Source organism: Haliaeetus leucocephalus, unplaced genomic scaffold (genome assembly GCF_000737465.1).
Source record: "Haliaeetus leucocephalus isolate CR32 unplaced genomic scaffold, Haliaeetus_leucocephalus-4.0 Scaffold68, whole genome shotgun sequence".
In the NCBI taxonomy this organism is placed as follows: Eukaryota; Metazoa; Chordata; class Aves; order Accipitriformes; family Accipitridae; genus Haliaeetus; species Haliaeetus leucocephalus.
This window is the reverse complement of record NW_010972504.1, coordinates 288,470-300,125: the sequence shown is the minus strand read 5'-3', so window position 1 is coordinate 300,125 and position 11,656 is coordinate 288,470. Positions and strand designations below refer to the sequence as shown.

Here is an 11,656-nt window from a genome sequence, read left to right as displayed (position 1 = left end):
CGGCCCGGCCCGGCCCGGCCTCCAGCAGCCGCCGCCGCCGGCGGCCCCCGGGTGCAGGAGCTCGTCCCCGCTCCTAGTCGGTTTTCAGGCCCTCGGCAATGAGGTTGAGCTCGTAGCACCAGGTCTCGTAGCGGTAGGCCACGCGGATCTGCGCCACGTTTGTCTTCCGGATATCGTTGCCTTGGGGCCCCTCTTCCTGGTAGTTCTCACCCAGGAACTTGGCTTTCTCCTGCCAGAGACGAGGACAGCGGTACAGACCGCAGGAGCCCCTGCGGGCAGCACCTGAGGGAAACGCTGGCAGCTGCCAGGCTCCCTCCGGGCCTGGCTCAGGAGCCCTGCCCCGAGCAGGACGCCGGCAGAGCCGCTGTCCTGGTCCCCTTTCTCAGGCAGGCAGGGACCACTGCGGGTAGGGCCACGGCTGCCCTCCCCAGAAGGGCACCTACCTCATGGGACAGGCCACACTGCAGGACACTGTTTCTGGCAATTTCACACATGTCGCAGGTGCTGAGCTTGAAGACCTGGGCAGCAATGGCATACTCCTCCATCAGGGGCTCCTGCAGCCACAGGCGCTGTTAGAGGCCAGCAGCTTCTGCCAGCACAGCCCATGCTGCTGCAAGGGCTGCCCCAGCAATGGCCCGGCATGCCGGACCCTCTGCAAATGCTTCTGGCTTCCCTGAAAAACGAGGCTCACACGGGCCCAGCCCCAGCACCTCAGACAGTAGGAGGTGATCAGCTCACACTGTACCTTGGTGTAATGAAACTGCATGGGGTCATCTGTAGAAAGGGACACCATGAGGCCCTTCTGGTGGAAGTCAGGCAATGGATTTTTTGCATACTCCAGGAAGAGGCTGTTGTTGCTGAGTGGGGACATAGCAATGGGAATTTGGGCAAGGAAGTACAGATACTGCAACACCGGGCTCTGCAAAGATGAGCAGAGTTGCCAGGTTAGCGATAAAGTTGCTGCACCCTTCACCTCTCCAGAGTCAGTCCTCAGATCAGCCCAGTGCCCCAGCCAGGAAATCTGGTGCACAGAGCTCATGTGTGCAAGAAAAGAGATAGGCAAGCTAGCAATCCTCCAGGGCCACACGGAGCACAAGAGGCCAAGTGAGTTCAAATCCGTCTGATTTCAGAACTCAGCCAGCTCCAGTGATAACGGACATATCCAGTGACAGGTCTGTGAAGCTGAACCCCTGCAATCTCAATACATTTCTCAGCTACATCCCCAAACATGCCTGGAGAAACCCACAGAATCATGGAACACCTGCCTGAAGCCAGGGTCTCTATGCCAGCCTAAAGCAGAGGCACAATTAACTGTCAGCTACAGTGGAGGCCAGCTGCAAACATGTTTTTCTCCTCTGCCACGCCTGGGCTGCTCTGTGGCAGACTACTCCACTTACCTTCTTGAGGTTGAGACCATGGGAGATATTATCTGCTGTCATGAAGGCTGCAAGCAGATGCGTGATGGCCCCAGCTTCCCCACAGTGTGGACGGAAGAGGAATGTGTTCATACCACGCTGCCTAGGCACATGGAAGAAGAACTCAGAGCAGGTAAGCAGCAGGGTTAGGTGGCATGTGATCCAAGATCCCCTGACTTTAGGTCCAGCTCTGCCCCTACTAGTGGGTACCCAAGAATCCAGCTTGACCTAGGAGCACATTACTTGTTCTCTTTTCTCCTCTGTGCACACAATAGATGCATCTCTGCAATCCCAAAGTTTTCACCCCAATCCATCACACTTCCTACTGAGGAGGGTTTGGATTGCTCTGGGACATGAAGCTCCAAACTACACTGGTGGCAGAGGAAGGAAGGCCCCACTTCTTCCACACCAACAATCAAAGAGCTGAGACAACTCGTGAGGCAGCCCCCCTTCTGCCAGCCCTTCGCAGGTCCCTTAGCCTATCCTGGGCCTCACCTGCGGAGGTTGTTAAGCACCACAATGTTGGCATACATATAGTATATATAGTAGGTGTAGGATGGGTTCTTCTCAGAAGTCCACTGCTCTGGTTTTGGGCTTTTAGTGCAGAACATGTGTCCACTATGCTTGGATTCGTCATCCACGCTGTCGAAGCCAGTAATCTGCTTGGCAAGGTAACAAAAAAGCTGTGCCTCAAAGCTCCCCACTTCATCATGCCCAGGTAGGCTGGCTCACCCTGCCCCACTGCAGCTTGCCATAGCCCAGCTGCAGCCTGTACCCCTGCCTCATCCAAGAGCAGAGTCAGGGGCTAGGTTGCAGACCTTGCTCCTCACAAACCCCCAAGCTCTATCAAGGGCTAGAAATAGAGCTCACACCAAACCACTTCTCCAGGAGGTGAGTGGGCAGCATTTCTCACAGCCCTGCAGCAGCCAGCTCAGGGAGTCTGATCCCTCCCGGCACTTCTGGACACACACCCCCTTTCCCAGAATGTGGCAGTAGGGCCACAAGCACACTGATGACATTTTCCATGTCAGGGCTAATATACCGTTTCTTGTGCATAAACAGGAATGTGAGTGCTCGCCGCACCCTGACATCATCATCAGGTGACACTCACATGGCGTAGAAAGACACTCAGCTCTTTGTGGGCTTGAGGATTGACAGTTGCCTCAAACACAGGAACAAAGATATTTTCCAGCATCTTCCCAAAGTGTGGGAGGAAATTCTTAGACCTGAACACATCACTGTGGACAAAGACAGGGATTAGCTGCTAGCAGAGGAACAACATGGCCCACTGTCCCCATAATCCCTTCAGGATAAAAAAGTGAGGTATAGTCCACTGTAAAGCACAGTGCTCTCTCAGACCCACAGCACATACTAAATCCTGGGTACTTGGATCATCCATTTCATGTTGGGGGAATAGACCCGATGTTTGTTGAACCAGCTGGCTAGCTTGGGCCACTCCTCAGCTGATCGCCCATAGATTGAGAGGCGAGGCTCCGCGTGCTGGTACTTGGCATCCTCCAGATCAGAGCCAACCTCCTGCAAACCAGGACAGTTGCATGGGGACCCTCTAGGCCCTGGGCACAGCAGCACCACAGCTTAGCTGCTCTCTCCTCCCCTGTATTCTCACCTTGATGATGGTAGCAAAGTACTCGCCATTGATAGCATTCTCCGTCTTCAGATAGAGGTCACGCAGCTCGCTGGCACCCACGGGGTTGTACTTGTCATTGAACTTGTCAAAGCGCTGAAATGTCTGCCGCCCCTGGAATAGGGAGGATCACGGCAAATACTACACACACAGAACGGGTCCAAGCATACCAGCTGAGCAGGGACTGATCCGAACAACCCAAAATGGGAAAGCCAGGAGCTGCTACATCCTGCTACAAATGCTAACATGCACAACATGTCATAGGTACACAGGGAGGTGAAAAGCCATGCCTACAGGGGTGGACGACAGTGACCCAAGAGTGGTCTTACAGTAAATGCCCTACCACTTACAGCATGGACATCCAGGGAATCCACTGTCAGGTCATAGGGGTGCAGATTGAGCTGCTGGAAAAGCTGTTTCAGGGTAAGCTGTTTGCCCTTGGCATCATAAACTACACGGTCAGCATCCATACAGTATGATTTCTTGATGAAACGCAGAAGATGCTTCTGGTTCATGCAGGCTGCAGCATGGATATGTGTGTCCACCTGAGAAACCAGAGGGACAGCTATCTAGCTTCAAGTTGGGATGCTCGGGTACCATCACAGGGAGGCTAACAAACCCCGTAGGTGAGTCCAAGTTGAGTGAGGGGCACAGCTGAGCCCAGCAGATGAACACAATAGGCCTAGGCCAAGAGCACCATCCCATTAGCAGGAACAATGTAGATGCCAAAGACCTTGACTCTCATATCCAGTTCTCAGGGAGGGGAAGGCACCAAGACAGCTTGTCTTCAGAGTCACTACGGCTGTAAGCCTTGCCATTTACCTTCCGGCAGTTGTAGAAGTCTCGGTGGGGGTTGTTCTTCAGCTCTTTCATCTCCTCCATCTCATTTAGCATTTCATGCACTTGGAACTTGGATGAGAGGAACTTCAGGCGCCGATGAGCATAGGTCTTACTAGTGAAAGCAAAGGGCAGAACAGTGACTAGGCTCCTTACCCCTCAACACAGGGGCATGGCACATCAAACACAGGGATGCAGCTTTCACCTCAGGTGGAGAGCTCATACTGGCCTGGCCTGCTTCCCTATGGTGCCTCTCCTGGCTCTAGTACAGAGTTTCTAAGGAAGGCCTGGCCACATGTGAGCATACCTGCAGGCCGTCTCTCCAATCCCTGACTGCTGACTTTGCTTAAGACCCCAATCAAGACAGCTAACAAGGGCCAAGGCCACTTTGGTAGCCAGCAGGCTGCAGGTGTGTCATCAGCAGGTTCCTCCCTCCTCCCAGGGAGAGGAGGGAGCAACCCTGGCTCTGCCCTGATCTCCCTCTGCCTGCAGAGGCAAGACCTGTTCAGCTGCACCCAGCAGCACTGGGTTTTGCACTTACACAGGCCCCTGTGCAATCAGGGCCAAGAGGAAGTTCATGTCATCAACGAAGTGCTCAAGGCTGGGGTAGGGCAGGTCCTTTGGCTCATTTCTGCCAACCGCTGCCTTGTCTCCATAGATGTAAACCACCCCGTCCTTCATCTGGACATGGTATCCCAGGTTCTCAGCAAGACTCCCAGTTTCAAAGGGATCCTGTCCATCCTTCACTGGCGGGGTGAACACTGGGCCAAAAGGAGAATACCATGAGGCACAGGCTGCCAGCCGAATCCCCACAAGCTTGCCATGCTCCTCCACCCCAGGCAGAGGGCAGGGACAGCCCTGCCACTGTGACACTGAAGAGGAGGCCTGGGCAAGCGACTACCCTGTGGAGCACTTCCACAACCCCTTTCTGACCCCTGCCCACCCCATGCTGAAGCCAGAGAGGAAAACCCTCCAGGTGCCTAGGTATACCTGGGCCAGCGTCACTCGCCCTCCAGACCTCGCCTTCGATAGCACGCAGATACTGAGATGGGGTCCTGGGGAACCTCTGCACAGACTGCTGCATGTACTTTTCCCGGATGCACAGGGCACGGTACAGGCCTTTGCAGACAACTTCAAAATCTTCAACTGTCACCTGCAAGAGGGCTGTTGCTGAACACAACCACACAACTGGAACCTGGCTGCCTGAGAGATACCATGGTGCACCAAGACATAAAAAGGACCATTTTGTTCACAGTAAGATACATACCTTATCATCCCCTCCTTCCTACTGCTCTGCTTGAGCAGGGTAAAGGGATGATAGGCAAAGTCCTAGACATGGCAAAGGGAAGTTCCTCACACCAGAACCAATGAATTCCAGCCATCATCCCCTCTTACATTCCTCACTGCAAACTGTAGTTGGCACTGAAATGGAAGCCAGGCCTGGGCAAAACACTAAAAGCTATTTTTGGAGCACAGGCTGAAACTGAAGCAGGACCAACAACATACACTGACCCAATGTGTCAAGAATTTTTTATTTATTGCACAGACAAGTGTTTTGGGCAGTCAAGAGAGGTCAGACTGGAGCAGCATGGGAGAATACCATGCAGCACTTGCAGCTAGCTACAGTCATGACAGAAGGAATGTGCCTGTGCATGGAGGGATTTTCAGCTTCCCCTAATTGCTCCTCTGCTATGCGATTCCAAGCTGAGCAACCTGCTCCAGCCCAGGAGGGAGCAACCTGCCAGCAGTATTTCAGAAGCAGCACAAATATAATAGGAGGCTGTGGAGGAGGAGGAGGAATTAGCACAGGATGTAATAGCAGCCCTGGTCAACTGGCTCTAGGTGACCCCCCTGCTTGAGCAGGGGGGGTTGGACCAGATGACCTCCAGAGGTCCCTGCCAACCTCAGCCATTCTGGGATTCTATGACATGCATAGGTCTCAGACAGATATAGCTGTGTGCAAGCAGGAGCAGACTGCGACACAACGCGCATCGCCCACCCTGCCGTGCTGCCCCCTTGCTCTGTCCAGAGAATCCCATGGGAAGCATGCAGCACCCCACAGACTCCTGCTAAGGAATTCAGCTCTGGATCCTCCGGGGATGCAGCAAGGCACCATCAGATATTCAAGAGACACAGACTGAGCTGGAAGATGCAGACTATCCCCACTGCACCTGGTACAGAGTCCTGTGACGCTGGGCACTACTGAGGGACAGGCAGGGACTAGATGAGATGGTAGTCAGCTTGGGGAAGGGTATAGCCATGCAAGTACTTACCCCAGAGGCATAATCCCCTGTGATCTGTACCCGCTGGAAGTCAGGCACAGTCTGGTAGACGGGGGAGGTAGAGATGACCTCATCAATAGTAGACAGTCTGGTTATAGACTTCTGAGCCACAGGGACTGCCAATGCAATTGTCTTCAGGCGGAGCAGGCGCTTCTTCCTGCCAGGGAGGAAAGCCTCAGGCAAACAGCCCCAACTCCATGGCCACACGCAGGTGCAGGGTCAGGGGCACATACCACAGCCATGTCCCAACTGTGCACAACATGAATCATCTCAGTGGTGCTTTCTGAGCACCTTAAACAGACACTGCCAAGAGTAGAGCCCACAGCACACAAAGTAGTCACAGACTTTCACGCATGGTCTTTGGAAGTTGCACCTTTCCAGAGAAAGGTCTCCAAGTCTCCCTCTCCAACAGCTCAGTGGCCATTGCTGTGCTGACACCCAGGGAACAGGCCAAGGGTGTCTTTCTGTCCAACAGTGGGAACAGTTGGAGAGGAAACCCTGAAGTGCCTGACAGATGCCCTGGGACTACCAAGCTTCCAGCTCTGGCTGGGGATGTGTAGACAATGCTCCTCTCCTTTCCCCAAGTGCCCTGGTTGTTGCTCACCGCTTTTCTGTTGTGCCAGAGCTCTCCTGAAGCATCATGTACGCTCTCATTTCCTGGCGTGAGATGGGGCAGATCTCTTCCACATCAAAAGGAGAGATCTCTTGCCTGACCTCCTCATCTTTCACCTCAGAGGCAAAGACCTTCTCTGCAAAGGAGCGCATTGCCTCATCCATCTCTGCAAAAAGGAGCAGAGTGCAGGGTCGCACAGGCATCTGGTTCTCAGCCACCCTAACAGGCAGGTGCCCCTTGCAGTCAGCTTAATGCTCAGCTGTCATTTCCTTATGACACATACACCTCCATGCTGCCTGGAAGACTCTGAGCAACCTTCAAAATTTGCAACAAGCTTACAGAGGCAGGGCCACACACAGTGGGCTGGAGACATACATAGGCACCCCCAGTACACCAGAAAAGGTAATACAACCCACAGTCCAAGAGTAGTGCAAAAAGGCCCAGAAAGAAGCAAGTCCTTGGGAAAAGCATTTACGAGAGCATGCACTGGGGGAAAGAGGAGAGGACTGGCAGAGCCCTTACAGCTCTAGGAAGCCTAAGACCCACTTACTCCACAAGGCTTCCAGTCAGGATGAAGACAGAGGTATAGAAGGAGATGGAAAGAGCTGGCAGCCCAAGCATTTAGTTCCCACCATCACAGTGCAGCTGAAGAGCTCCTAGCTAGGGAATCATCGTGGGGACAAGACCCCTCTCAGCCCATCATGCACAGCATGCTGCAAAGGTGCCAGCTAATAACGGCCCTGTGAAAATCACCATTGACACAAGGTTGGCTGGAGCCTTATGAAGTAGGGAAAAGGAGGTTAAAAGCCCTTCCATTGCCAACAAAATACTGTAACAGAACAACCCAAGCGCTCTTCTGGCAACATCTCCCAGAAGCACACATTTGCATAGCAGCATATGGACACTAATCGAGCAGGTTTTGCCAGCAGTTGGCAGCTCAGCACGAAGCATAGTGAGGATCGATGCTGAAAGATGGGCCACACCATTGACATGTGAGCAGAAGAGGACCAAAGCAGAAAGGACTGACACGCATGGCGGAAGTGTGCCACACCTACAAGAGATTTTCAGTAATGAACCATTACTAAAATGAGCCTTTTTTTTCCTACAGGGTGTTGGGTGGGGGGGATCAAAACAGTTTATCCTTGTAGCTCTGAATTTGCAGTTCCAAGGTCCTAGCTGTGGGTTAGTGGGGGTCGTAACACAGAGGCTTCCTTTCCCTGCTGTTATATGGTAAGGCAAAAGGGCTTGTGCTGAGCTAAAAACACATGTGAAAATTCTGGCACTAGGTCCATTTCTCAGCAGTGCAATGTCACAAAAACAGAATTTTGGTAACAAAAGTTGCTTGCTGCTGTATCAGCAATGGGCCCCAACATGCTTCTTAGAAGACAAAATGCATTTTTTTGTACTATCCCATTATTGTTAGGGACTCTGGGATGACAGGTGTCTCAGCAAGAAATTTTTTCTGCTGACACATAAGGCCTCAGCAAACGTGAAGTAGGAAGAAGAGGGCCGGGGCACCATACTGTGGACTTCCAACCTGAATAAAGGAGATGAAGCATTGGATCTGTCCCCTCATGGATCAAATCCACTAGGAGCAGGATGTATTCAAAAGAAGTTACTTTAGGCTAGATCTCTGTTTTAAAAAAAAAAAAGGAAAAGGAAAAAAAAAAAAACCCCAAAACCAACAAAGGTGTGAATAGGTGCAAAGAAAATTGCAAAATGTTTCACTTCTGCCACAAAGAACTCCACTAAAAAAAAGTTCATCTCCTAAGCAGGAGCTCAGGGGTGCTAGGAAAATATTTAACAAACAGCAGCTTCATATATCAAAGGACCAAAAAGCCAGAACCATTCCATGAAGCAGTGAGGGGCACAGCTGGCACTGCTGAAAAATAGGATCTTCAACTGCTGAAGATCACCATGATCATGTAACTGCTGTTTGTTTCCAGTGATCACATCTAGGCAGTAACACAGCAGAGCATATAAAAAGCCTAGCAATACTCACCTTTGTCTTCTGCTGTTTGAGATAAAACAGAAACAAAATAAAACCAGATGTGATCAGCCTTTCAAAATCTAAGCCTTTTTGCCTAATCATCACATCAGCGATTAAAAAGGGATTAGTAAAGTACAAGTTTAGCCAAAGTCTTCCACTTAAAAAGAAAGAATAGTACTTGTCACTTTGTACAACATAAAGATGTAAGTTCAGCGTTGACTGTTCCATGATACAGCCTCGGTGGTGTGCGCATAAATGAACCACATTGCAGATGCCATCCAACCTGAGGCTCTTTGGCAGAGCTTCTGCCTTAGAGCAGTCTCTGGGTTTCCCTGCAGCTGTCCAAGGGGAATGCATTTTCTAGAACCTAGATCACCTCAGCGAACACTACAAGCAACCAACAGATACCTAGTCATCTAATAAGACTGACTGTCTTGGAAGGTCTCTCCCTACACCTGCCTCCAGGCACAAGGATGCAGAAGAGCATAGGAACAACTTAAGAGGGCAGAATGGCATTCTTCTTCCTGAACAAGAAAGCAAATATTTCAGTGACTCGGAGCACCAGAGCTGCTTTGCTATTTTTTGTCCATGACTCGCCATCCTTTGTGAAGATCAGGATGGATGGTCATTTCAAAGATGCTAAGTTTCATTCTCCTGCCACCTATGGTCACATCTCCAATTATTCACTAATAGGATCAGACAGCTGAGGCACTGCAGTTCCACAGATCTTCACTCCTGGTCATACGGTGTGGCATCAACATTTTGGGGGTGCAACTCGTGCCCTTTCCATCTGACCCAGAAAATTCAGACTGCAGCTCTGGCATCACAAGTCACCAGCTGCTGACTTCCCAAAGTCCAGCCTGCAGAACATACTCTCCTGGCATTTGAATTCATGTATTCATTTGCAAACTAAGCATCCCAGAAATGCCTAGTTTGACCTTTCATCTCTTTAGTGGATGAAAATTACACTCATGAAGGTCAACAAACTCTTACTGATGTTGCAGGGCCAGGTTTTAATACTAGCTTCACGTACTAGGACAGTGTCTATCACACCACACAGCACTGCAATTCTAAACATGCTCTTATCAGGACTGTTTGGTGCCGATACTCTTCAGGGCTCTGTAATAGCAGTCACACGTCCCTCTGTACTGTTCTGCAAAGCCTGGCTAGCCCTACCTCTGTTGCCCAGCTTGTGCTCCCCATCCCCTCAGGACTGCAGCACCCCACATCTTCTGAGCTTACCAAGGCTGACCAGATACTCCTGAAATTCCTCTGACCCCTTCCGCAGTGATTTACAGTATCATTACAGGATACATTACACTGCAGGAGGGACAACATTTTTCTTCAGTACTAGCAGAGCAAGATTTAAACAGTAATGCTATTTCTTTCTGCACTATCCAAAAATTACTCCAAGCAGGAATGAAAATGCTCAAAGTCCCCAGCGAGGTCCCCTGGACTGCAAAGATACCACACCATCAAAATCCCAGAGGCTGCAGGCTTACAAACCTGCCCTGTGGCTCCTTGTCTCGCTACTTGCTTTCAGACCTACCTGGAATTTTCACCCGTGACATCTTTGCAGCAAGCTTGCAGAGCCTCAAGTAATGCCCTACTGTAACAGAGCAAAAGTAGCTGACTGCACAGCAGCCTAACACTAATTTTACCACCTTCCCTTCCCTGTAATTAGACTCTCCCACTCTAAAAGGAGAACCGAGGTCAACTATAAGACTATTTAAAGTGCAACCACAAGCACTTGCACTGAAACAGGTGAAACCAGGGCTCAAATTTAACTTTTTTTTTTTTTGCCCCTTAGGCTTTCATTTTACATTTAGTAGAGTTTCACCTGTTGTCTGGCCAGATTACTACTTCTCAGGACAGCTGCACCTTTCTAAAGTGGACTGTGGAAGTCAGTCTTTTAAGAGGGACTAAAACTGATGTCTTATGTGCTGAACCAAAGGTTTAAAGGAAATCCCTAGGGCACAGGGATGATGTTTTCATCTGAACAGGAGCTGTGGATAGGTACAAATGATGTGCCACAAGTTTCTCACCAACCACTGTGCTATTCAGAGAAGATTTTTCCTGAGTGACGGGTCTAGTTGACAGACTGGATTTTAGCAACAGGAGTTGCACAGATGTCCTCGCATCTTCCCAGCTGAATCAAACAAAAGGGAAGTGCAAAGAATTATATATTTTATTCCTGAGCTTTTCAGGAATTGCCTTTATAAAACTTTGTATCATAACAGTAAGGCGATTCTCAGTTCTGTATGCGGTGAGCCATAACCAAGGCATACCTGACAGAGATCAGCACTTAGTACAATCCAAGATGTGGCAAGAAACTCCTCCCTTAAGCTGCACATGGTGTCTTGGATTTGGCAGAGCAGGGTATCAGTTTGAGAAGTACCTCTTGGCTTGTTTTAAGTAGATTCTTTCTAACATACAGGTGTTGAGGGCTGTACCCAGTCCTTCAGGGTCTCCTCAAACCTACTTCAAATCTCTCACATGAAGTTGGAAAACACCTCCTGTCTGAAGAAAATGGCCGGAATTTGTAGTGCCCTGCATGTTGCCAGGGTAACTCTGAGCTTCTGACTCAGCTTCCTGATGGGAAGCGGTAAGCCTAAACAGGTCAGAAGGATACAATAGTTTTGATTTGAAACAGAGTCTTTTCCTGTTTATTTATACTTCACTTCTTGATGGAGTTGAAAAACTGCACTGAAATCAGGACAAGTCAAGCAAAGCATCCAGGCTATAGTCAGCACAGTCTTGCTGCTGATTTAAAAGTTGACTTTGGTCATAACATTGAAGGGAACGGAAAAATTAGCACCCCTGGAAAAGACAACATTGTCTGGAATTACACAGGCATGTAAGGGCTTCCTGTGC

General features: G+C 50.3%; 1 protein-coding gene across 2 annotated transcripts; it reads right to left on the bottom strand.

The window, feature by feature from the left end:
* Nucleotides 1-56: 56 nt before the first annotated feature.
* On the bottom strand, nt 57-10,353 carry AMPD1 (adenosine monophosphate deaminase 1). 2 transcript variants are annotated; one of them, XM_010578551.1, is made up of 16 exons: nt 10,332-10,353; nt 8,795-8,806; nt 6,784-6,958; nt 6,171-6,336; nt 4,888-5,050; nt 4,439-4,658; nt 3,883-4,012; nt 3,411-3,605; nt 3,043-3,174; nt 2,788-2,951; nt 2,527-2,653; nt 1,911-2,074; nt 1,398-1,518; nt 746-919; nt 444-554; nt 57-229 (listed from the first exon to the last, which is right to left on the bottom strand). In XM_010578551.1, exons 1-16 carry the CDS (start codon nt 10,351-10,353, stop codon nt 74-76), a joined length of 2,232 nt encoding a protein of 743 aa, XP_010576853.1. In that variant the 3' UTR covers nt 57-73. The 2 variants fall into 2 exon arrangements, with proteins under 2 accessions (XP_010576853.1, XP_010576844.1); XM_010578542.1 differs by lacking the exons at nt 8,795-8,806; nt 10,332-10,353 and having other exon boundaries at nt 4,439-4,713; nt 4,916-5,050; nt 6,784-7,086.
* Nucleotides 10,354-11,656: the final 1,303 nt, after the last annotated feature.

Bases quoted from the DNA above. Each gene is read 5' to 3' on its own strand.
- AMPD1 (XM_010578542.1), bottom strand. From the start codon at position 6,995: ATGCCTGTGCGACCCTGCACTCTGCTCCTTTTTGCAGAGATGGATGAG. The intron at 3,606-3,882 runs GTAAATGGCAAG...CTGGTTTCTCAG, and splicing joins ACTTCTACAACTGCCGGAAG to GTGGACACACATATCCATGC. The intron at 2,654-2,787 runs GTATGTGCTGTG...CTTTGTCCACAG, and splicing joins ATCCAAGTACCCAGGATTTA to TGATGTGTTCAGGTCTAAGA.